We start from the raw sequence: 26,742 nt of genomic DNA on the forward strand, positions 1-26,742 counted from the left end.
TTTAGGATAGCTTTCATAAATTAGAAAATAGCAAAGTTTGATTATACTCATAACTTTACATAGAAAGTAACAATTTTTTGTCATAGAACACTTACTTAAGAATCATATACAAGTATTTGATTCTTTACAATGAAGGTAGCAATGCTTCTTATATATAATCTCTAGAATTTTTGGATATAATTAGTCTTAATAGAAGAATGAATTTGGCTTTGATACAGTTCATTTTGTGATTTTCTGACTGCAGAAATTCTAGTATATTTTTTAAATTTGGCAGTTTATTTTAAAATCAGTTAGCACATTCAGATTGATGAGTAAATAATTTTATATTTAGAATTGTTCATTTTTAAATAACTTTGCTTTTACAACAAATTTAAAGTAATTAATTTAAAAATTCTGAAATAATGAGAAAGAAATGAATATATACTATGAACAATCTCGTACTCACTTAACCTTTATTGTCCAGTACTGCTTAACCAAATGCAAGAAATGCTGCAAAATATACTGAACAGATTATAGAAGGTTGAAGAATACCATCTCCAGTCATGAATATAAGAACTAATGTTTCACCTAATAATAAAAAAAATTCTGAAGTGCACTTTTTCCTTTGTAATGTTGGTTTTAGAGTAGCGGCATCCATTTGTTCGTAAAAACAAACGTTTTCGGCCTCAGTCAAGATCTGCTTCAGGTTAAAAGAACAATCAGATTCCACTCTTAGAACGAACGTTTAGTTTTAAAATATATTCAAACTTATGCGCATGTTACGTATTGTCATCGTTTTCTTGTTCTTCACATATGTAGTGCCAAGCGTAGGAAAGCACGTTGCCATCTTTGGTCCCAGTCCAGCCAGCTTTGTGATTTACAAAGCTATGCCAGCTAACACATACAAAAAACTGGTGCTAACCCTAACTAGGGCTAGAGCAAAATTGGATTTCCTATTAGAATGCCAGAGAAAAAGAGTCTTCCCCATGATCATATACCGTATACATCTCCCAAAAAGATGTGAGTTCCTATTGCCAAAGCTAAGATATCTATGTTTGAGAAAAGCAATTAGAACAACAAGAAGGTGCATGTATTCCAAGCTCAATAAACTAATTAAGGAGGAAAATGTTCTATTCGGGCAGAATATATCAGTCCTCTTCAGTAACGCTCTTTTCTAATTTAACGCCTATATGTTAAGAGGTTTCTCCTAGAATATATCAGCCCTACAGGAAGCAAACAAAAGGGCTGCTGCATATCAGGAAATCTTAGCAAGGAACCTGGTTGCAAAATACAAAAGAAAAATGAATTGGAATTAAAATATAGAGACCCATTAGGGAGGACGTACTTATATTTCCATTAGTATGTTGGGATAGCATCTCTTCACCAGATTATCTGATTGGCATCTTAGCGAATGGCCTGATGTACACTCTGGGAACCCCAAAGCTGATCTTGGATAGTGTGACGCCACATATTGAAAGGATGATCATGGGCATGAAGGACATCCACAAAGAATACTACAGATGGAGAGCCACATTCGAAATCCCAAAGATGAAGGATTTTGGTGACGTTTATAAAAAACCAAAAAATGGTTGGCCAGGGAAAGCATCATTGTTTTAAAAGCTGACAAGAGCAGGGCATTAGTACTCCTGAAAGAAACCAACTGTAGAAGTCTGATGCGACAATACATCACCAACACGGAGTGCGAGCCGATTGACGACAGATACATTTACAAACTACAGGCTCGAGTCACACGCTTTACAAAAACATCACTTGCCAGGGAGCTAAAATTGAAAGGGACGGTGGTGGCATCACCGGACACACCTAGGTTATTTGCCTTTGTGAAAACACAGAAGCCCACACCTTCTCTTAGTCCCATTTTGGACAAGGCCAGTTCTCCAACAAAACTTCTTGAAAAAGCAGTCCATAACATTGTATCGGACCATGAGGGATTACGATCTAAATGTCAAGAGCTCCAAAGAACTTATAGGACGATTAAGACAAATGCAGGTAACGGATTTGGTTCACATCACTGTATGTGACTTTATATCATTATACTCTTCGATTAAGTTACAATCGTGCTTTTGTGCTCTGAGGGATCTCCTATTGACCAAATTTAGAACACCTACACATCGCAAACAGATCTTGGAACTGATGCATCTCATATGTTACAACTCTATATTCCAGTTTAACAACAGGACCTATCTACAAAAACATAGGGTACCCATGGGCAGCCTGCTGTCTAGTGACTTATGTGAGATGGTGTGAGATCTGACCTGTATGCCACTTTCCCACTTTCCTCTTAAATTTTCGACATATCTTAAATAAATCTTAACGTTAAAATAACATCATCGGAGAAAAAGAATCAAATATCTCATCAACAATGATAGAAAGTTATAATTTCTTGCTGTAATGTAAACATTCAACCCTCTAACAATGTTGTTCTCATATTGCAAGACTTAAAGTTTACAATTAACGTATGAATTTTTACTTTATTATGGTCCCGGGAACATATTTTGACCTCCCCACCTGCTAAAGTGACCTTTAGCTCTTATAACAGTCTATCACATGACATTTTTTCCAAGCCAAATCAATAAAAGCCCATCTCATCCTCCCTCGGGGGAGTCTCTTAACGAAAGCCAGACCAACGACATCAAAGACCGACAAGTAGAATCTCCGAACCTCCCAAAAGTGATATCATCTGTCGCCACAGTCACGAACTTTTTGTTTGTGCCTATTTGGAATACCCTAAAAACCACTTCTAGGAGATCTGTGTGCCCTTAATGAACTTGAATCGCCATGGAAACCTACAAAGAGGTTTCCACGAAGATTCAAGTTTCAAAGAGGTATGATATCAAATGTGTAAGCTCTCTCTTGGCCCCTTTTACTTGTACTTGGAAGTTAAGAAAGATAGAAGTTATGTTAGTTTCATTATTGTAATTCTTTTTTTGTTATTCAATAAATCGTTGATTTTCTTGTTAAATGGTGTCCTTGCTCGTTTAAAGCCGACGACTTACTGACGACTCCTCGCTCCTCCTCCACTCAACCAAAGACAAACAATCCTGATTCTTTGGGACAGCAAAAGTAAACCAGCCATCCCCTGACAAGTGGACAGTTTCCACCAAACTGTTGCCGACAAAAAGAAGTATGACCTCGTCATACCTTCGGCGCCCCACATAATTATAGATACCAAAGTATAGATCTAATATAATTATTTATAAGAGATATGTGGACGATGTCTTTATCCCGTGGAAAATGAAACCGAACATCAATGATTTTTTGAGTCACATGAACATACAGGCTGACCCTGAAACTGGATCAATTGACTACTACCACTGCACACTTCTTAGACATTAACATCAAGCTCAATGGTGGAGTGATTGAAACGGGTATATATTATAAACCTAGCTACATCCCATGGTTTATACTGGCAAACTCAGCTGACCCGTACACTTGTAAGGTTGCAGCATTCTGGGTGTTGGTTAGAAGAGCATATACGCACCCTTCTAAGTGGAGTGACATAATAATTGAACTACAAAATATAGAACACATCACAGTGGCACGTGGATACAAAAAAGAACTAATATGAGGGCTAGCACGTGCCTATTTCTGAACACTTGATACACAGGATACACCCATTACTCAATAGGCTATTCAGGACCCAGCCAGCAGATGCACCATCGTTGAATACAACCAACAATTTCAAGCATTATATAAAGAAATTGCAACCAAAATGAACACCAGTGTAACATACCGAAGATTCCCCAATATATATCAATTATTACGTAATGCAAAAGACAAACAGAATGATCTTAGGGCTCTAGGGGTATATAGTATTCCTGTGAGGGATGATAGATTTAGGGAGAAATGGTATACATTGGCTCCACAAAGCATTCCATCCAACAGAGGATTAGTGAACACAAATATGGCATAGACAATGCTCGTTACACCACTGCCCTATCCACCTATGCCACCGACCTGGATATTCACGCAGAACTATCCAATGCCAAATTAATAAATAGAGCTTTTCATATGGACCACATCAGAGCCCTTGAAGCCCTGGAAATATACAAAGTCAGCCAGACAGGGAGATGTATAAACACCAAAGATGGCAACACGTTTCCTATGCTTGGCGCAACATATGCGAAGAACAAGAAAACAATGACAATACATAACACGCGCATAAGTTTGAATATATTTTAAAACTAAACGTTCGTTCTAAGAATGGAATCTGATTATTCTTTTAACCTGAAGCAGACCTCGACTGAGGCCGAAAACATTTGTTTTTATGAATGGTTAAGTAGTACCAGACAATAAAGGTTAAGTGAGTACGAGATTGTTCAAAATACCGGTATTCAGAATAGAAGATTTGTGATATACTATGATAAACTGTTTTTGATGTTAATTTCATGCAATGAAATAATTTTTAATATTTAAAATTTATTTGTTATATATTTATATTTAGTAATCTTTTTTTTATTCTAGAAACAGTTTCAAGAAATACATCAAGTCCTTCAGTAGGATCAAATGTTCAACTTATAACATTAAACTCAGCAGGTAAGTTTCCTATATGAAAGATTTGCTGAAATTTCTAAAGCCTTAAATTTAATCCATTTTGAGCATCTGCTTCAAGAAATTTATATATTCTTTAAAGAATGTCAAATTTAAAGCATGTCTTATTTCCAGATCTATCTGGCTCTGGCAGTTGATTAAAATGTAATTGCAGGAAAATTAAAACATTAATCTTGTTTTGTGATATGATTAATATACTAAATTTCTCATGATTAGGTTAATTTATTCCACAATTACATAATTTATTAAAAAAGTCATGTTTAAATTTAAAACAAAGATACATTTGATATTGCTATCAGTATGAAATGAGTTAAGAATTTTATTTTTCCTATTTATTTTAAAATAAAATAGAGAATATATTTTAAAAATTTTACAGGTGTCTTGTGTAACAATAAAGTAACTATATGTTTTACAATAATACATAATATAGTAATTATAATATAAAATTAAATTTTTGTTTTGTATAGGAAAAATATATTTAACCAACCTGTAAAATAGTTAACCAACTTCAAATTTTTTTATAATTAATATTTAAATATATCATTTTAATGTAGAGGAACTGAAGAATAAGTTTATTTCCTATAGTGTATTATTGTAATGATTTAGATTGTGAGCTGATATTTAAGAATATTTAGTTTTCTTTTAGAAGGATTTTTAATATTTCAAATTGTTATATACACAACTTTAGTGTGATATCAGATCAGCAACTTAAGTCAAATTATATTCTGAAAATAAGCTGGTTAATTAGACTTTAAGTTGTAATTAAGGGAGGAGGTGATATATTTGAAATGTGTGTACCAGGAAGCATTTTTTTCACTTAAAACAACTTTCACAATCAGAGCACTTCAAAAAATGGATTAAATCATATTAATTTTCAGATGCATTTGGACATTCAAAGTTTATAGAAAAAAGAATTAACAGGATTCTTATATACAGTATATTAAATATAATATAAACTTTTATATAATATTACTAATATAATTTTACTATTTTTTCATTGATGAGAAAATTTTAAATTATTTTACACATTAAGAAATTTTAAACAAACCTGCATGTTAACAAAATTTTAGAAAGTACAGTAGATCATCGATTATCCGACCCCCGATTAACCGTCACATCGGTTAACTGACCATTCTAATCAGCAAATTTCAAATGTCTGCTAGTGATGTGGCACTACAATATTTGGCTATGTCTTGGCTACTTTAATATTATTTTTGTTAAATTTTTGCGTGCTTTAGCTGGCAACATCGACTCAACCATTGAAGGGAGACCAGTATTTAAATGAGACTTAATTTTCTAATTATGAATGGTTGTTTGTTTTGTGAGCAATAAAATAATTTAAATTAAAAATAATTTTTAACGATACAATAGCGACGATTATTATTTTAAAAAAGTTGTTAGGCTTAACATCGATGAAAATTCAACGCGAAGTTGGTTAATAGCAAAATACTAATTACATGGGATATACTAATATACTATACTAATAATGTATTTTTTTCATTCTTTTCGGTTATCCGATTTTTTCAGTTATCCGATCAACCTGAGTCCCCAATTGAGTCGGATAATCGATGCNGTGTTGTTATATATATATATATATATTTTTTTTTTTTTAAATTTAAATAGTAGAAATTAAATATTAAAATTATACTCTTAAACATTTTTAATTTAAAGCAAAAATGACATTTTCTCATATCACTTCTTTACTTCAATTTGATTTTCTATAATAAACATACAATAAAGTGGGGGTTCTCTGTTAATTAATGCATTACTGCATTTTATATCATAATGGAACACCATTACAAAATACAAAAATAAACAAGATTCATTTTTCTGGAAAATTTACATGATTGAGCTAGAAATATGTTTACAATATCAAAATTAACTTTAATAAAGTTTTACATTAAATATATCTATATAAAATTAATGATTTTTTATTTAAATTTGCCAATTTTTCTCTTCAAACAAATGTTTTTTCTCGAATAATTTTTGTAAAAAAAATTTAACTCAAAATGACTTAAACTTTCTAAAAATATTTCATTATTTTTCTTATAATATTCCATTCCAAACTGTAGTTAAATTCAAATCCTTACTTATATTTATTACCTTATCCAAATTTGTTTATAAGTATGTTCATATAATTTTCCATTATATGAATTTGTTTCATAAACAAATATTGTAAGAGAATTATTATCTTATACCACACAAATTTTGTGACATGCTGAAAAACTTGTGATTGACATTATTGTAAACAGTAGCTGCTTGATAGTCTTTTTCTCTTGTACCTAATGGATATCCTGTTTCTTCTGTATATGTAACGGGATTATTACAGGTACTGTGGAAACTATATACAATGCCATATTGTTCTAAAAGACTACTCTTCTGTTTATTTTTATTGTTGTTGTTTATTTATTTATTTTTTTCATAAAAGTATATTTTTTATTTTATCACCAAAATTTAGTATAATCAAAACTTTAAAATCAGTAAATTTAGATTTAATAAATTCAAACAAACCTTTTATTTGAGGGATTTGTACAAATTTGAAATTATTTGGATTTTGTTATATATCTTTTAGTATAATCATTTAACAACATAATTCTGAATAATTTTATTTTGGTTTTTTTTTTTTTTTTAGCTCAATTCCAAATCTTGTAGACTTCCACTATAAAACATGATTTTTTTAAAATTAAAATCCTTTTAACTCTAAATATTAACTCTAGAAATAATTGAAGAATAAACTTTTTTATTTTAATAAACAGTTTCATACCAGTATTTTTGATATTTTCATTTAGCTGATTATCCAAATGGTTCGTGGTTAGGTGATCCTGAAAATCCTGAAATGAGGGTTCGCTGTCATATTGTTCCAAGGTACAATTAATTTTTTCTTTACAAATATATTTATTATAAACATTAAAGTGAAATGTTGATGTTTGAGATTGTCAATAAAACAATTTTTAATGTTTGGAAAAGCATGTTTAGTTGTTAATAATTTAAAAAATGCAACATGTGTAAGTGTATTGATTAATATTACATCTTTTTAGTTTTTAAAAGTAATCTTACTTTCTTTATAACAAAAAAAATGATTTTGATGATAAACAAAAAAGTGGTAAAAGAAGAAACAATTTAAAATTTTTTTCTTGTTCTCTTATAAGATAAAAGTTACTACTATTCAAGTACTAGTTAATGAAAATTCATAAAAAAATGGTTTTTATTGGCCAAAATTCTGTTACTTGGTCTGATTAAGAGTTTCAAAAACAATGCCGTTCTTTATTTTTAGTTCAGTATTATCTTTGTTTTTATGCAATGAGAATCAATTCTAAGTCCAAATCATTTTTTCAATAAATAATAATAATAATATGTATATGTTTTAAAAAAATAAATATTTACANTTTTATTATCACAGAAAAAAAATGCTCCAATTATTTACGTATCTCAATCTTATTACTCAACACCAATTAACATAAAAAGAAACTGTAATTATATTATTTTTTTCAAGATTCAAGACAGAAAAATTAAACAGATAATAACAGAAATAAATTTAATATTTTGTAGAAATTTATATAATTCATTTTAACATTTAGTGATCTTGAAAACATCAATAAAAGCTGCACAAGTCCAGAAAAATTAGCACTGACATTATTAGATTATTTATTTGATCGAGAAACTCAAGCCTGTTCTAATATTTCTGGAACTGGAAGGCATGGGAAAAAGCAGTTGGATCCATTAAAAATTTATGGAATTAGGTGTAAGTTATTAAGATTAAAATTTTTTATCAAACTCATTGACAAAAAAGTTACATACAAAGGAGGAGGCATTGAAATCAAATGAAACTTTATTAGTGTGAATGTATGACAATGGTAATAAATGATTACATTATCATAACAAAAGAATAATTTTCTATTGTTTACAATAATGCTATAGTTTAAAGGCACTTTTAGTACCTTGTAGAACTTCCTCTTGCCTGGATACATGTGGCAGTATGGTCGGGATGGAGACATACAGGCATCTTATGCTATTCTGCTGCAGATTTACCTACAGATGTTGATTCTGCCACTCATATTTATCCAGATCCCTCATATTTATAGATGCTAAAGCCAGTTTGCTATCTTGTGATGGGTGACAAATATAGAGATCAGACAGGTGAAGGAAGTGTGGCAACATGGTAGAAATTTCTGGGAAACCTTAGCTGTGTGCAGCCAAGCATTATCTTGTTGGAGAATTTCTGTTTGAGTATTGTTATGAAAGGTAACACATGAGGTTACAGGATTTTCTGAATATATCACTGTGCTATCAGTGTTCCTTGCAACATTACTAGGTCTGCATGACTGTCTTACAAGATGGCTCTCCAGCTCATCATACCAGAAGTGGGCAGTATACACTCAACAGTAAAAGGATTGAACCATTCACCAGTGGTCCTTCTCACTAATATTATGGCTTTCTGTTTCCAAACTAACAGGATTTGTTGCTAAAATCTATACACTACTAGCCTGTAGCAGTTCTTGCTTCTCTGTCGCAGCACCATTGCAAATAAAGCTGACAAAGTTGGGGTGCTATTGGTAAATGGCAAGACTTGCAGCAATTACCATATATGCAAATTTGCCTCTGCTAATCACTTGACAAATGTATGAGAAGAGACAGGCTTCTGTAACAAGAATTCACCTGTCTCCAGATAATGGACAAATGGATAATGGACCTTTGTCCATTATCTGGAGACAGGTAAATCCTTAAAAACTTTATAAATATTTTATAAATAGTAGACTTAAAAACTTTTGTCAATAACAAGGTCATTACTGTTGCTACTGTTTGTGCTTGTCTCATGATCAGACAATCATCTCCCCTGATGGTGTGTTTGGGTGTCCAAACCTGCCCACCATGTATGTGCATCCTCAAATATCCACTGCATCCAACACCTCCACACAGGTCAGAAAAGTCCAGATGGAAGGCACTTTGGCAAAATAGTCATCCTGTTTTCCTCAACCCAATGATGCAACTTTCTTAAATGTCAGTTGTGCATAATGTCTCTGACTGCATAATACAAGCCTGTCTTGTGTTTAAGACCTCCAAATAGCAGATACTTGTACACTGAAAATTTGAAACATAGTGAGCCTCTTCACATTTTTTTTATAGGATACCAGGAATAATAATTTTAAGGTGTTTTGATGATGTTAATTTTTGTGCAATTGGATCACAACTGTAATCATTTATATACCATCTGAGATATAACTGTATACTAAGTTTTGCATTAAATTCTATTTGGTTGTGTAACTTTTTTTTTGTCAATGAGTACATAATTAAACAGCAGTTATTAATGTAAATATTTTAAACTGGCTTATAGATGTTCCAACAGTATAAGAAAAATTTAAGTACTTTACTTTCTAATATTGTATTCTGTTTAATTTAAATAGAAATTATAAATTCAACATTGAAAAAATAATTGCAAAAAATTATTTTTTCAATCCAGAAATAGAAATGAAAAAATTGCTCAAAAATATCTAGTGGGAAAATTTGTAAATTTCAGAATATGTAATAATATAGTAATTCTGCTTGAAAAAAAACATGAAGTGAAAAAAATCTATATCTGTGAATATGTAAAAGTTCTTTAAATTTCATACAGTCATGATTAATATTTAATTTTAATTTCTCATTCATGATTGTATAAACTCTTAGCAACAAGAATGGATTATTGATTGAAAAGTGAAATAGTAGACTTAAAAACTTTATAAATATTTTTAAAATTGTAAAAAAGTAACATCTTATTTCTATGTTTAGGTTTCATAGATTATAAAAAGTAAGGCATTAATTTGGTGGTTTATTAATGTAATTTTGTAAATTTTGTTTCTTGAAATTTTTGAAAATATTTGAATGCAGAAAATAATAAAAACATTTACTGTAATTTTGATTTAGCCAGAAATATAAATTTGAATTACAGTAGACCCCCCTATAACGCTTAGATACGTTCCACGCTAACCGAAAATGACGTTGTAGGAATGATTAAATACATGAGCCAATCGCAGCCCGATAGGTGGGAACTTTACGGACTAAGGCTGTTCGAAAGGTTTTCTTCTATAAAATTAACCGATTCTAGACTAATTCGACTCAACATTTCCAAAATACGTATAATTTTTTGGGAATAATCTGTATAAACTATGCTATAAACAAAAAATTATAGGATTACTTACCGAGTGTGTACCGTTCGACTACGCCGTTGCTTAAAGCTGGTTTTCATCGCGGAACAGCACATTAAACGACGGCCGCGATTTCTAATAACGAATTTTTCGCATAAAAATAACTTGACCTTTGGAGACATCATTAATATAAATAATTTTTATGGCCGTTGAATAAGAAGTGTTTCTTTCACAAGAAATGTATAAAATTAGTGCTGTATTAGACTTACGGTACCTAATTTACATACTGTACAGACGATAATAAACTCAACTTACTAGCCTAAAATCTCCGTAGCGTGTTGCCAGGCGGCAGAAAGCATATATATAATTATAATAAAGTTACAATAAATTAAGTTAATATATAATTATATATACAGTACCTAATTTATATATAATTAATATATAATTATATGTACAGTACCTAATTTATATATAATACTAAACAGACGATAGCAAACTCAATTTAGCCGCTCCGTAGCATGGCGCAGGGTCGAAGGAAAGTAGTTCGGCTGCTCATCCACTATTGGTCCAGACTCTATCAATCTTGTCGCAAAACGACGTTATAGGAGGTAAGTTATACGAAAGTTGCTACAATTTTTTCGCTACGTTATAGGAATTTCCGTTATAGGAACATACGTTATAGGGGGGTCGACTGTATATCTAGATCAGCTGTAAAATTTAAATTTTTTGATTAAATTTGAAATAGAAAGAATGCTACATTTTAAAAAAGAATGGACTACTTTTATATAAGATTTTGATGTAACAATTAAAATTTAATTTTCACTTTATAAAATTTGGTATGACTTTATGTTTAAAATTTTGCTCTGAAACTGATTTTTATTATTTGAAGAGTTAAGTTTTTATATTTTGTGACTTATCAAATTATTAAAATTAAAATACTAATAACGAAATAAATCAATTACCTTAATATTTTTTTTTAGGTCATTTGATTTACAAATTTAATATCACAGAAAAAGATTGGCATAGAATTAAACAGAATTTAGATTCAAAATGTCGAACAGCTTTTAGGAGAAAGCAGAAAGGGATGCCTTTGACTGTTAAAGCTTTTCGTGACAGGTGAGTTAAATACACTTATAACAAATTAGAATTTAGGTGTTGTTTATCACAAATGCTGCATTATTAGGAAGTTGATAATTTGTATTTAAGATCTGTAAGTTTTGCTAAATTGAAATCAATCAAGAGAGATACAGTTGCAACGAGTTTGGAACTGTATGAGTATATTTGTGATAGGAGCTTCTATAAAGTTAAATTATGAAAGTTACTTAAGTCAAAAAAAATCTGGTAGTTGTTATTGAAAGTTCTTCTTGCAAAAAATTGAAAACAATAGCATTTCAACAACAGTAACAAAATTTAACATCATCTTGAGTTGACAAATGACTTGCAAACCATCATTTGGTAATATCTATAATATGTACTATATCAAATCTTATTACAAATATAATAGAACTTGTGTGTATTTTCCTACATGGGTGTAAATTTTCTGGTTATGTAAATGAACTATTCATTCAAATAAAACAATCATTTGACAATTACGACAAAATTTCCACAGATTTTATCTGATATAGTTGATTCATAAGAGAGGCATATTTAATTTTCAAGAGTTACTAATTAACAAACAAGGTTTTGAATCTGGTCTTATATGTTTTGTGAATTTCTAAACACCATTGAAAAGATTTTAGTAAAAGACTGGAAAGAATTTGGATTGTATTATCAGTTGAAAAAAAGGCTTATTAATACAACATATAGGATAATTAAATGATTAATAACAAAATGTAATTTATTCTATAAATAAATTTAATTTACAATATTCTGGAAGAAAAGATCACTCCAGAGTGGACTTAAATCTGCAACTCCTGCTTATCATGCAGATGCATTGCCAATTACATTATCCAAACCTTCTTCCAATCTTTGCTTCTAGACCAATTAATTAATTTAGATATAACCATACTGATCTGGTTAATATATGATCAGTTAAACAATGTTTGATATAGGTTCAATGCAATAAAGAAATAGCTATTATATAAGTTATATTGTAGGTTATAAGATTATTCATTACTTTCTTAATGAATTTTTTAAAATTATTTAGATTACCACCTTCTTACCTTCATCTGATGCCAGGAAGTGAAATGGGTTCCCCTCCTGAATCTCCATCAGTTATCTTGACAAAATCTGACAGTGATGATTTGCATTCAATTTCAGCCAATGAAACAGAATTAGGAATGGATAATAGTATTAATCTTAATCATGGTATTCCAATGGAACTTCATCAAACTGATAGTGCCTCTGTTTCCCTACCATTAAATCATATTATTGGAGGACAGCAGGTTAGAAATTAATAATTTACATTTTTTAATATAAGATAATTGAATTATTTAATTAAATTGTAAAATTAAAATAAACATATATGAAAATGGGCAAGGATTAAGAATGTATAATTACATACTCCAAACCAATTATGGTATGCAGATAAAGAAAGTAAACAAAAACAATTGGTTTAGAGTGTGTGATTAACTATATCCTGGTGTGGTGAGTGGTTGTTTACTCTTTAGTGATTAAGAATGTATTTTCTTATGTACTGTTTTAGGTACTTCACCACTGTCTCAGATAATATTTTAAATTTTTTGATATATACAGTAGATCCCCCTATAAGACAGTAGATACGTTCTGTTTTTTATGAATCCGATTTTGTAGGAATCACACCCCGACACGTGTGAAGTTTACGGACTACAGCTGTTTGAAAGGTTTTCTTCCATAAAATTAATCGATTCTAGACTAATCCGACTCAACATTTTCAAAATATGTATATTTTTTTTTTGGAAATAATCCGTATAAACTATGCTATAAACAAAAAATTGTAGGATTACTTACCGAGTGTGCACCATTCGACATCGCCATTGCTCAAGCTTGTTTTCGTCGCGGAACAACTCAGCAAACTGTGGCCGCAATTTCTGATGTTATTTTTCTGCAAAAACTTCGCTGAACTTTGGAGATGTCATTAATATAAATAATTTTTATCGCCGTTGAATAAGAAATGTTTCTTTCACAAGAAATGTATAAAATTACAGTACTGTATTAGACTTACGGTACCTAATTTACATACTGTACAGATGATAGTTCGCCTAAACTCTCCGTAGCGTGGCGGCAGAAAGCATATATACAATTATAATAAAGTTACAATAAATTAAGTTAATATATAATTATATGTACAGTACCTAATTTATATATAATTATATGTACAGACGAAACTAAACTCAATTTACCTGCCGAAACGTCCGTAGCGTGGCGCTACGGATGGCGGGAAAGTAGTTCGGCTGCCCGATGACGTTTTACATAATTATAGGAGTTTTTTACCGTTGTCCGCCACAACATTTTTGCCGTCTTATAGGAATCGTAATTATAGGAATATAGGGTCTTATAGGGGAATCTACTGTAATTATTTTTCTTTCTGAGGATATGTCATTTTTATAATTTTGGCATATCTTGAATATAGCAGCAATATTTTATTGTTTCCAGATTACATAAAATTCATTTTACAGAAGCTTTCAAATATAAAATCATCATTAGCATGTGTCAAGGATGGATTGTAATGACACAGTTTGTCTTTGACATATGAAGAGAGACAGATCATAGACTGAAATAAAAAAATTTTTAGATAAATAATCATTTATTGTGCAGATTAAAAAATATGCAGTTCAGCAGTTAAAAAAATTAATCAAATAACAGTGTTATAATCAAGAAAGATTAATCATCACAATTTACAATTTTCTGAAATTCTAAGAAAAATATTTTCAAAAGTATCTATTTGATCCATTAACCTTTTCTTTAATCAAAAATTATACAGTAAACAACTTATCTGAGAAAATCTTTTGTCTTATAAAATACACAGAAAGTACCATACTTTAAACTCTGATTATTTTTGTATATGTAATACAAAAAGAAAACTTGATATTAGGTTAACAAGATAAACTATAATTATTATTTTCAATTTACCCAATAACTGAGATTTTAAAACATGTTTTAAAAATTTCAGGTAATTCAAACAGAACATGGAGAGATTCAAGTTGTCCATGCAACTCCAGAACAGTTTATTCAGATGCAACAATCTCAACAAATTCAAATATTTGCAGGAACAGATGTTCTCAAAGAACTACAGGATTCTAATCCTGCTGATCAGTCTTAACCTAGGTTGTCTGTGATTATTGTTTACCTGTGCACTACAACAGGAACAATTCATTCTACCTCCTTGTGCTCAAAAAGGTTACTTTTTACACATTATATTATATACAACGTTTCTCATTTATTCCAAACTTCTAAAGTGAAGAAAATGAGAATACAAGTGATTGATGTAAATATTGTCAATAAATATGTATAGTAGAAAAAAAAACATTAAAAAAGCATTTTGCTAAAAAATTTTCTACTATATTGATACATCTCATTTTAAAAAATTGAGCAATTAAAATTTAGTTTTTCAATAAAAAAAAGAAAAACTTATATATTAAGTATAAAAAAAAGTTCATATGTAATTGAATTTATGTAGCTATGTTTATAACATATAGCTATTAAAAAGTTATTGAAATACTTTTTGTATTTTTTCAATAAATCTAAGACTTTTTAATGAAAAACTTCNCAGATAATATTACAAAGATTAACAGAAAACAATTTTTATTTTATTTCATGTACCTGGACACATACACAATTTTGCGTTTCGGACATATTCGTCCCTCCTCAGCAGGTATTTAAATATGTTCTATAAACAATAAAAAATTTTTATTGTTTATAGAACATATTTAAATACCTGCTGAGGAGGGACGAATATGTCCGAAACGCAAAATTGTGTATGTGTCCAGGTACATGAAATAAAATAAAAATTGTTTTCTGTTAATCTTTGTAATATTATCTGTAAAACCAGTATAATAAGTCCTGATAATAGAAGATACAAATTTATAGTCGAAAATTTACATATTAAAAAGAAAAAAGGACATTGAGGCAATTTAATTAAACAACTCTTCATTCATACTTTTCATTAAATTTATAAGGAAATATATTTTTAAAAAATTTACTTCTATTAAGAAAAAATTTATAAATTTTTAAACTACAAATTCTAGGATTTAAAAGGTTGACTTTTAATATAACAAAATTGAAGATTATTGTAATTTTATTTGAAATAAGTCCGAATTTTAAGTTTGGCTGAGCAATTAACTAATTAATTAAACAGTAAACATTATTCCAAGTAACCAATGAAACATGCTTTTTCTTTAATTTGTTCATTAATTTTTAAGATTATATTGGATTAATACTATTAATATTAACTTATTGCTACAGTATATGAAAATTGAAGTATTTATATTGCTAATTTTTTAATATTTACTGTTTTTCTTGTAATTGATATTGGATAATATAAAACAAAAAAATTCTGCAAATAGTAAGATTATTTATAAGAAAGTGATGATAATTATTAAATAACGATACATTAAATAATAAAAACATTTAATGCTTCTGTAAATGTTGTTTGTTTTCCATCTTTTATAAATTGTATGCTTTCTTAGCAGATTCTATAATTTTTAAATCATAATTACTTATATAAAGTCCAATCAATAAAAAATAGGCTAATTAATAAAATATAAATTAAATACACTTTCAATGTTGTGATTACAAACAAAAGTGATTCTAAATTATTGTTAAGGTTTCTGGATTCCGTAATTTTTTGACTGGGAAAACCCCATATTTCAAATGTATTGATAATATGTCAAATCAGAGTAGCTCAGTAGATTAGGCTAGAAGTTCAAATCTGTACCTGATAAAATCTGATCATGGCAGCTATAACTCCTGGCTGTTTTGATTGATGACTTAACTACTTAAATAACTATTTTGAGTAGTGATATCTTTATTAGAAACATTTTTAATACTTTATTAAATCATTCTTTAATTTTATGTGGGACAGAAGTTAATACAAATTATAATTTGATTGTTATCAGCTCTATGTGAAATAAAAAACTGTTTCCTATAGGATTAAAAGATAGTTTAATATGGGATTGGAAATATTTCTCTTAAAATAATTATCTACTGCAAAGCAATTATCTTTATTAATATTGTAAAAAATGATATCTCTCTCTTATTAAGCATAAAATTTTAAATTAAAATTGTGCTTATATACAAAAGAATTTTTATACTTAGTTTTAAAAAAATGAAGTGTAGAAATTTGACTAAAACATCTTTTAATACTTCAATATCCAGAAAGTTTTTTAATATATGATACTAATATTTCTGTATTGTTTCAATTATCTTGTTATATTCTTATTAAAAGCTGTTTGAGAAATCCCACTTGTCAGCTAGCAGTCAATTTTGAGATAGGCATTTTGAAAATGCTGTCATATCCTGCTTCCACTTGCCACTCAGAGTAAGTTTGTGTGATAATAACTGCACTACAATGCCTCTGTCAGCATGTAAAGTAGCAAGACAGAGCAAAATGTCATACCAGAGCTATATAGTTTTTTTGTATTTCCTGAAAAATTATGGCTTTGTGATGTGGGATTTCTCAAATATCTGATTCGTATATATATTGATATAATTAAAAGTTGTGATCACAAAAACAAAGAAGAACAGATTATCTTCTTTCATCGTGTCATTGTTAGTGAAATTCCATTTTCTGATTATAAATTTGATATTTATTGTCCTTGTCACACTTTATAATAATTTTTTTATAATGATGATGATGATAATTTTTGATTAATTAATTATCTGTTTCAAACTGATTGCTGATTAATATCACACCTGCACTTAGATCTAAACTATCAAATATTTAATGATAAGAAATCAACAGTTGTTACTTGTCACTTTATAACTAAAAAAAAAAATATGTTTTTCCATATTTTATAATAATTAAACAAATACACTTAGTGTAAATAAACAAAAACAGTTTTGTAAAATGAAGCTGTTTTGGTTTATTTTACATTGAGTTTTTCATTTTTAAATTACTATAAATTGTTAAATTTAATATTTTTAATAATGATAATCTTATCAAATATTATTAGAATGATAATGAGTTAGAATTACTTTTTTTATATAATATTTTTTAGACTGTTTCTATGATCCAATTTATCTTAATTTATGTGAAATATTTCAATGATTAATTTTTTTTAAATCTCTTCATTCATATGTAAACTTTCGACTATAAATTTGTATCTTCTATTATCAGGACTTATTATACTGGTTTTACAGATAATATTACAAAGATTAACAGAAAACAATTTTTATTTTATTTCATGTACCTGGACACATACACAATTTTGCGTTTCGGACATATTCGTCCCTCCTCAGCAGGTATTTAAATATGTTCTATAAACAATAAAAAATTTTTATTGTTTATAGAACATATTTAAATACCTGCTGAGGAGGGACGAATATGTCCGAAACGCAAAATTGTGTATGTGTCCAGGTACATGAAATAAAATAAAAATTGTTTTCTGTTAATCTTTGTAATATTATCTGTAAAACCAGTATAATAAGTCCTGATAATAGAAGATACAAATTTATAGTCGAAAATTTACATATTAAAAAGAAAAAAGGACATTGAGGCAATTTAATTAAACAACTCTTCATTCATACTTTTCATTAAATTTATAAGGAAATATATTTTTAAAAAATTTACTTCTATTAAGAAAAAATTTATAAATTTTTAAACTACAAATTCTAGGATTTAAAAGGTTGACTTTTAATATAACAAAATTGAAGATTATTGTAATTTTATTTGAAATAAGTCCGAATTTTAAGTTTGGCTGAGCAATTAACTAATTAATTAAACAGTAAACATTATTCCAAGTAACCAATGAAACATGCTTTTTCTTTAATTTGTTCATTAATTTTTAAGATTATATTGGATTAATACTATTAATATTAACTTATTGCTACAGTATATGAAAATTGAAGTATTTATATTGCTAATTTTTTAATATTTACTGTTTTTCTTGTAATTGATATTGGATAATATAAAACAAAAAAATTCTGCAAATAGTAAGATTATTTATAAGAAAGTGATGATAATTATTAAATAACGATACATTAAATAATAAAAACATTTAATGCTTCTGTAAATGTTGTTTGTTTTCCATCTTTTATAAATTGTATGCTTTCTTAGAAGATGAGAAAGGTGTTTAAATAATTTTGTTTCATTTAATTTCTTGTTAAGTAATGGTAATTAAAGTGTAATAAGTTTTAAAAATAAAGAAAGATTTAGTAAACAATTACAACTAAACTTTTAAAAAGTTTCCTATAAAATCTTTAGTTTTATCATGTGATAAGATCAGTAAATGTTGAGAAGAATTTTTTCATTGAGTACAAAATCAACCTTGGCTTTTCTTTCAAGATATTATTGTAATTTAAAATGAATTCAATTAATGTAATTACAATTAACTCTCACATGACAGGTATAAAACATGGAAAAAATTTCCTGTGTATAGCCTGCACGTTGTTTGTGTTTAAAGTTAGTATGAAAGCAGGTACTAGCTATGCATTCATGCAATTTTTGCATGTTATACATAGGACATTATGTTGATAGCTTGATTGAGATTAAGGGTATACATACTGTATATAGTTATTTATATTTTTGTTATGGAGATGAATGGCTACAATTATCTGTAACATGCTTCCTTTTTGAAAGTGTTAGTTTTCATTTTTCTGATAATTTTATATTTTGTTATATTATGAATGATTTTATTTACAGAATCATACTTTTTTCATAATTTTGTATAGTTTCATCAATTATAATGCAATAATTTTTCTTATTCTTTAGTCAGCCTAAACAAAAGACATATTTTGAAGTTGATGGACAATCTTGCCAGTCAGTATCACTATTATTTTGAAATATTTTTTAATTACATGTCATAAATAGATGAGAGACTTACTCAAGTATTAAACAAGATTAATAAATCTTTTAGGTCTTAAAAAATGATATTGTCTTTGTCAGATATTTTATAAAAGAATGTTATTCAGTTAATGAAAATTCATAAGTTATTGCCACCATTTTTTGTTATTCCCTCTTAGAAATTCTTGCTTGCTGTGAATATTAGTAAAAAGAGCAACTATATATTAAATCAAAATATTCTAACCATTATTGAAATAATAAACATCAGGAAAACTTAATAAAAATGCATTAACTCATCTGTCTGTTCTGGAAGAAACTGAATAAATTGCAAAATTTAATAAACACAGTTACACAATCTGTTTTGGCATTAAAATATTTTTATTAGCACAGGTTTAAAAATAAAATAACAAAATGTGCAAATAAAGAGAAAAAATAAATAATAATAAACGATAAAAATGTGCTATAACAGGAATAACTTGTTTATTTTTTTGAATTCCATTGTAATTTGAATTTTATATTGTGTTCTAGTTGGAGTCAGTTGTATGGCAAAGACAATGACGCATCATTGAAAGTACTAGTACATTCTCTTACTAATAAAAATATTTTAGTGTCGAAAGACAGTTTGCATAACTCTGTTTATTAAGTATATTGGCACCAAGTGCACCCCAGGACTTGCAAAATTTAAACTTCCAAACAAACCCGATCATGGTAAAAGATAAAAATGCTTTATTCAGACTTCTTCTGAAGTGATTTATAATCCAAGTATTTTTATTTTTTTTGATTTTTGCTCATTTTCAATGGTAAAATCTTTGATATTTATATATTTAAAAGATATCAAAAAAAATCTAAAGAATAGAAGTAAAATTCTTGCATCCTATACTATAATATGCAGATAATCTTTTCTGGCAGCATGATTACAAAGATGATTTTTACGGTCTTCATAAGTAAATAACTAGAAGATAACAGGTGATATTATTCATTATAGAATGCTGGAATTTTTTCAATCTGTTCTTTGAGTTTTCAAAATACAGTATTTGATATCACCCTGCAATATTATTTCTACATGTTGCTTTGCTCAACACTCACATTTCATTTAATGAAACCTTAAATGAACACTTGCTTTACAGTTTCTTAGTTTCTTATTTAAAAAAAAATGGATAATTCTAATCTATGGAGCATTTTATTAGCCATTTGGCATCGTTAATTAATATTTTTAGTATAAATGCAGTTCCAAAGATGAGGTGATGGACCTTATCAGAACTGTAGATCTAAAAGTAAAAACATCAAAGGAACTGATGGTCTACATGTGATCCTTCATGAGATATAGCTGACCAGGCTGCTTGTTAAACAAGTGATAAGCTTAATGGAGCATACAGCATGACTCCAGTTGCATCCCAGAAATAATTAGTATAATTGTATTTCTAGTGTTTTTGTCTGTTTTAGCTGTCTCTAGTGAAGTGGAAAACAGTTGATGTTAGCATTGTTTTGAGAAATAGTTCTGGATTTTTCACTGTTAAATTTTACCTAGTTTTGAGGGTCTTCAAAATTCTGAAAGGACAATTTTGGATAGTTATATCTCATGAAGGGTCAAGCCTAAACCATCAGTTTCTTTGACTTTTTTTACTCCTGTGAGCATGATCTACAACTCTGATAAGGTCCCAACTGCCTCATTCAGAACTGCATTTCTACTGTGTTTCTATACTATGATCAAACAGTTCAAATTTCTATGATTTTTGTAATTGGATTTTCACATAACTTACATAATATAAACATCAGGAGAGAGAATTTCTAACTTGATTATCTGTAAGCTTTTCATTATTAGTATTTTTTTAAAACATACTCTCAAATTTGTAGCAAAACAACTTTAATTTTTCCACTGAATAAAATGTTATTTCTTATGGTAAGTTTCTGAACTTTTTGCATAAAATTTGCTCAATTTGTCTGAAATATTTCAAATTTGAATGTTTTCTAATAAGCAATTTTTATTGCAGAATTATCAAATATCAAGTAAACCTTAATGGTAAGAATTTTGCATATTCTAATTAGATAAATATAGGTTGGGTTGGGATATTACTTGACACTCCTTAATATGTGCTGACTGTATTCATGTTTGCCTAAATGAGTGAAATTGTGACCAATTTTATGGCCCTAATAAGCCAGTGCTTAGCCTATACCAATTTCTCATATAATTTAATTAGATAACTTTTATCACTTTATTCATAAAAAGTTCATTCATAAATTTTAAATAAATTTAATTTAAACATTTTCTTATAAAATTATACCAACTGCTTTTATATTGTGCTGAATAGTTTTTATCTGTGTGTGAATTTTATATATTTTTAAAAATAATGTAATCTTTATTATGTATTGTTCATATACAGTAGAGCGTCAATTATCCGAATCAATTGGGGACTGGGGTTGTTCGGAAAATCGATGTTTCGGATAACTGATTATGTATGAAAAAATATATTAACCTAACCCATGTTGAAATTTTCTCCGTTGCGTGTCGCTTTGCATTGAATTTTCGTCAATGTTAAGCCTAACGAAGACTATTGTATCGTTAAAAATTATTTTTTTATTTTGTACAAACAAAATAAATATATTGAAAAATATAAAAACAATAAAAAATTATACTTCAGAAGTTAATTTAGTATCAAAAACGTAAAATATTTGAGTAGCCCAAGACATAGCCAAAGATTGCAGCGCCACAGCACTGGTGAAAATTTAAATTTACCGACTGGAATTCTTTCGGATAATTGACACTCTACTGTATTAAACTTGGAGTTTTCCATCATCATAACAAAAGATTATATTAAACCAGCAGTTAAACAAATATAATTAATCTTTCAAGCAACCAGCTTACTGTTCATTCATGTAGATAGGGTCATATATACATAAATGCATATGTTTACTCATTCTCTAAATATGTATATTACATAATGGTATATGTAATGATTTTGTTTGAGGACTTATGACATAGTTACATTATAATAATGACAATAAAAAAATTTCACATCCCAGCTGGGGCAGCTGTCTGTGTGGAGTTTGCATGTTTTCCCTGTATCTGCATGGAATTTTTCCAATTACTCTGGTTCCTGTGATATTCCAAAAATGTACATGAATGTTAATTGGCATGTATAAATTTTCTTAGTATGATCAAGTGTATGTGCATATGCACCTTGCAATGGAATGGCATCCTGTGTATGGTTTGGTTCTTGCTCTGCACTCTGAGCAGTCAAGAGGCATTGACCATCATATAAATTCACAATGTATATGCGTAAGTTATATGTATGGCATCATTTAGCATTTGCGATTAAGACTCTCACCATACTGCCCACCATCACTCGCTGGATAATTATTGTACTTGTTTTCATTAATCTTCCTTATAAATATGTGTAGCCCAAATGTATTTCAATGCTTAATGTTAGAAGTGTTTGCATCTTTATTAGTTTAGTGATTTCATTTGAACAAAAATATGCTGCAGAAACTTTTGATTTTTCTGTTTCATATCTTTAACAGAGATTGAATATTTAATTCATTAATATTAACTTTTGGATTATTAAGAAACTTTTTAAATTTATATGTCATATTCTGGAGTATTTGCTATAGTTTAGTGTTAGAAAATGATTATAGAAAAACAGACATGATTTAAATTAACAACTTTTTATTGTGTTGTATAACTGCATTTGTATAAAACAGCACGAATTTGTTGTCACAATTCCAGAAAAAGCTCTGAATAGTCTATACTGTACAAGCATATATCAATGGCATTCAGGCAAAAGTCATATTTTTGGTCATTGTAAACCTTTAGATAAAGCATTCCGAATGCTCAATAAAATCTGCAAAATCAGCTTTTCTTTCCAATAAAGTAACTAACAGTCACAACCACTATATATATGGAATAATAATAATCATTCAAAAATAATTGACATTTCAATTTTGTTATGTAGTGAGGTTATATAAAAATTGTGTGCTTGAGAATTAATGGAATTTAATTTACCATTCAATATTTGAGAAATACTTTTGATAGATAACCTTTTCCTGTAATTATGTAAAATCACAAGGTCTTGGCTTTGAAGTTATCTTAAATACATCTAATTCAATTTAATAGTTAAAAAATTAGCCAAAATATGTAATTAATCTAGCAGAATACTCAAAGATATTGTTGAATGTTCAAGAAGAAAATGACAATACATGTCTATGGTGACCACATTATAGCTCTTCTAGACCCTTACTGCAGTTCTTGTATAAGTTATGTATATATATAAACTTATATAAAATACAGTTTTCGTAGAGAATTTAGCTTTTGTAATTCTGGTAGGCAACATATGGCCAGTCCTGATATATGTAATCAACTTAAATTTGCATTATAAAGAAATCCAACATATTTGTATGGTTATAATTATGGTTACAAAATTGTAGATTTTTAAAATGTCAATTATTTTTCAAAAAATCCTGTATAAAAAGAAAAGTATAATTTTACAGATAATTTTATTCATTATTAAAATGCCTTTTCTAAAAGCTTAAGGACACTAACTCAAATGATTTAACCTGAATGCTACAGTATATATTTGGTGTGTGTTTGTACAGCACATTCTGGCATGTACAAATGCACACACATACATTTAGACAAACAAACATATATATTTTTTTTACATACATCTGCTATAATTACATATTAGATGCAAACTTAGGAAAAAAATTGACAGAGATCCAATTTAGCTGAGGAACATACCAGGATTCAAAATTATCACAGTTCTTATTAATTTTCATGTGGAAAATTTTATTCCTTCAAAGGAATATCGATGTTATCTCAAGAATAATTACCCTCTGGAAAGCTTAAAGTTGTTTCATTAAGTTTCGTGTAGCTTACTTAGCACACAGGCAATATCCTTAAGATCATATCTTCCCAATATAATTAGTTAATTTAGCAAATAGTTGCAACCTGAGCTGCAAAGAGAAATTCAATAAAAATACAAAATCTTTTTTAAATATATATATATAATATATATACTAATATAATTAAAGTAACGAAAAGTGTCAAGATTTGAAGCATTAAAGAGAATAATTTTTAACTCTGGTATATCAATGTACAAACAACAAACACAATTATTTTAAGCTGAATAATATTTACAAAAAACAGTTGTAAAAAGATCACAATTCACTTGCAAGGTGTTGTTTTTTAATTAATTAATATGCAGATTATTTTGCACGTCATCAAAACGAGAATTGATCGGGCGCCGACCAGCGTCGCTTTCTTGTCGTTCTCACCTGCGACGCGTTTTTATCAGAATGAAGAGAATCTGGAGTGTGGCACACAGTATTATCAGATTTTTTATGATCATGTGAGTGAAATTTTTGTAAAGGCAAAAATATGGCACTCTGATTTGGATTGGCAACTGAATTTGGCACTAAAACAGGTTTTGAATCACAAACATATGAAGGAAGTGACTGTCCAGAAGTTTGTGTATTTTTATGAGTTAATGAGATACATATGTCTCCAACTTTAAGTTTGCTACATGTCAACCTATATCGTTGTTGGGATTGTTCAGGCGAACATGATGACCATCCCTGATTAAAAATAAAAAATGGATGTTCTAATGGTGCTTCAACAGTTACCTACACAAAAAAAAATAATCATCAGTATTTATATCATATAAAATTAAATATTATATTAAAATGAACATTTAATAAATTTTTAAAATAATTTATAATCTAGTCTTTAATACCTTTTTACATTTGCATTATATAAAACTTTAGAAATTTCTGACCTTTAATTTCCACTGTATATAGTTATAAGTTATTATATACTAGTCAAAAAGTATTATTTAAAGTAATAGTAAAAAACAAAATTTGCTGGCTTAATTTAAATAGCAACATATTGCTTTTATCTGATTGAGACAAAAAAGAGGTTAAACCTTATCCAGCAAATCTACTTATTACATCAAATGCTCTTGGCTGTTCTCTGCAACCATCTTCAGGACAACTCATAGTGGAATAATATTAATAGAACATAACACTTAAATCAAATTACAACACTGAAATTTCAAATTGAAATATTAACACATTATCAACTATAAATTGGACATAATAACAAAATAATAAGGTTAATTTTCATTATTATTATTATCATCTACACACCATATTGTAATTTAATTTATATTTAATATTCTGTTACTTCCATTATCCTAATGATAGCCACAGAGATTCTGTACAAGTAGTAATAAATTTGCTGCATGTTCTTTGGAACTTAGCATAAAGTTGTTATTGAGAACAAATCATACAGAAACATTCTTTTTGACGGAAAAAGTAGATTTATTTTTTATAATTTAGAATGTATATGCATTTTGGGCTCTATCCCCTCTTTAGTCCTTATTTTATTATGTATTTTGGTAAAAACTAAATTATAGTGACAGCTGAAATAACTAATTATTAAAACCATAAAAATAAAAATATTTTGGTTAGCTTTTAATCCACTGTATCATACAAAATATTTTTATTTTACCCATGGTTTTAATTGTTATTTATTCCAGCTGTCACTATAATTATTTTTACCGACATACATAATAAAATAAGGACTGAAGAGGGCATAGAGCCCGAAATACATATCTGTTCTAAATTATAAAAAAATAAATCTAGTTTTTCCGTCAAAAAGAGTGTTCTTGTATTATTTGTTCTCAATAACAACTTTATGCTAAGTTCCAAAGAACATACAACTAATTGAGAGAGAGCAGCAAGCAATCAAGTACTAATAAATTTGCTAGTTAAGGTTGAACGTTTTCCTAGTATATAATGATAGTTCGCATCTTTGTTAAGTATTATAAATAGAAAAAATACTTATTCTAATGTGTAAATTATACTTTCTTGTGTGCCTGTGTTTGTGCTTCCTATCAAAACACTTTAGACCAGTTCATTTCTCTCTGAATTTAAAATACACTCACCTAAGCACACATGAAACAAAAAATTAGTTTTCCCTAATAGAAATGATAGTAAGTAGTTAGCAGTTGTGCAGAGAGTGCCACGAGAGAATTTGTTGGGAGATAGAAATGATCTTGTAGACCATGTGGTGAAAAGCAATGCAAGTGTTGGGTCCTATGACAGATGTTACCAAGTGGAAAAAAGGAGCCATCGTGTTTGGCCATGCCTACAGAC

At 28.5% G+C, this 26,742-nt stretch overlaps 2 protein-coding genes across 12 annotated transcripts in view; one reads left to right on the forward strand and one right to left on the reverse strand.

Annotated features, from left to right (window-relative positions):
* LOC111617852 (protein BANP-like) overlaps window positions 1-15,176 on the forward strand; it is a 56,534-nt gene extending 41,358 nt beyond the window's left edge. For all 6 annotated transcript variants that reach the window (XM_023359180.1, XM_023359213.1, XM_023359218.1 and 3 more), the window contains 6 exons: window positions 4,462-4,533; window positions 7,338-7,413; window positions 8,127-8,290; window positions 11,651-11,786; window positions 12,817-13,054; window positions 14,761-15,176. In XM_023359180.1, the coding sequence (XP_023214948.1) occupies window positions 4,462-4,533; window positions 7,338-7,413; window positions 8,127-8,290; window positions 11,651-11,786; window positions 12,817-13,054; window positions 14,761-14,910 (836 nt within the window). In that variant the 3' untranslated portion in view covers window positions 14,911-15,176. The remainder of the gene's footprint in view (window positions 1-4,461; window positions 4,534-7,337; window positions 7,414-8,126; window positions 8,291-11,650; window positions 11,787-12,816; window positions 13,055-14,760) is intronic.
* An 8,061-nt stretch (window positions 15,177-23,237) lies between these two features.
* Window positions 23,238-26,742, reverse strand: part of LOC111617891 — a 40,185-nt gene continuing 36,680 nt past the window's right edge. For all 6 annotated transcript variants that reach the window (XM_023359275.1, XM_023359249.1, XM_023359267.1 and 3 more), the window contains one exon: window positions 23,238-25,209. In XM_023359275.1, the coding sequence (XP_023215043.1) occupies window positions 24,808-25,209 (402 nt within the window). In that variant the 3' untranslated portion in view covers window positions 23,238-24,807. The remainder of the gene's footprint in view (window positions 25,210-26,742) is intronic.

This window comes from Centruroides sculpturatus, unplaced genomic scaffold (assembly GCF_000671375.1).
Source record: "Centruroides sculpturatus isolate CEXI.00-Female unplaced genomic scaffold, Cexi_2.0 scaffold103, whole genome shotgun sequence".
Classification (NCBI taxonomy): domain Eukaryota; kingdom Metazoa; phylum Arthropoda; class Arachnida; order Scorpiones; family Buthidae; genus Centruroides; species Centruroides sculpturatus.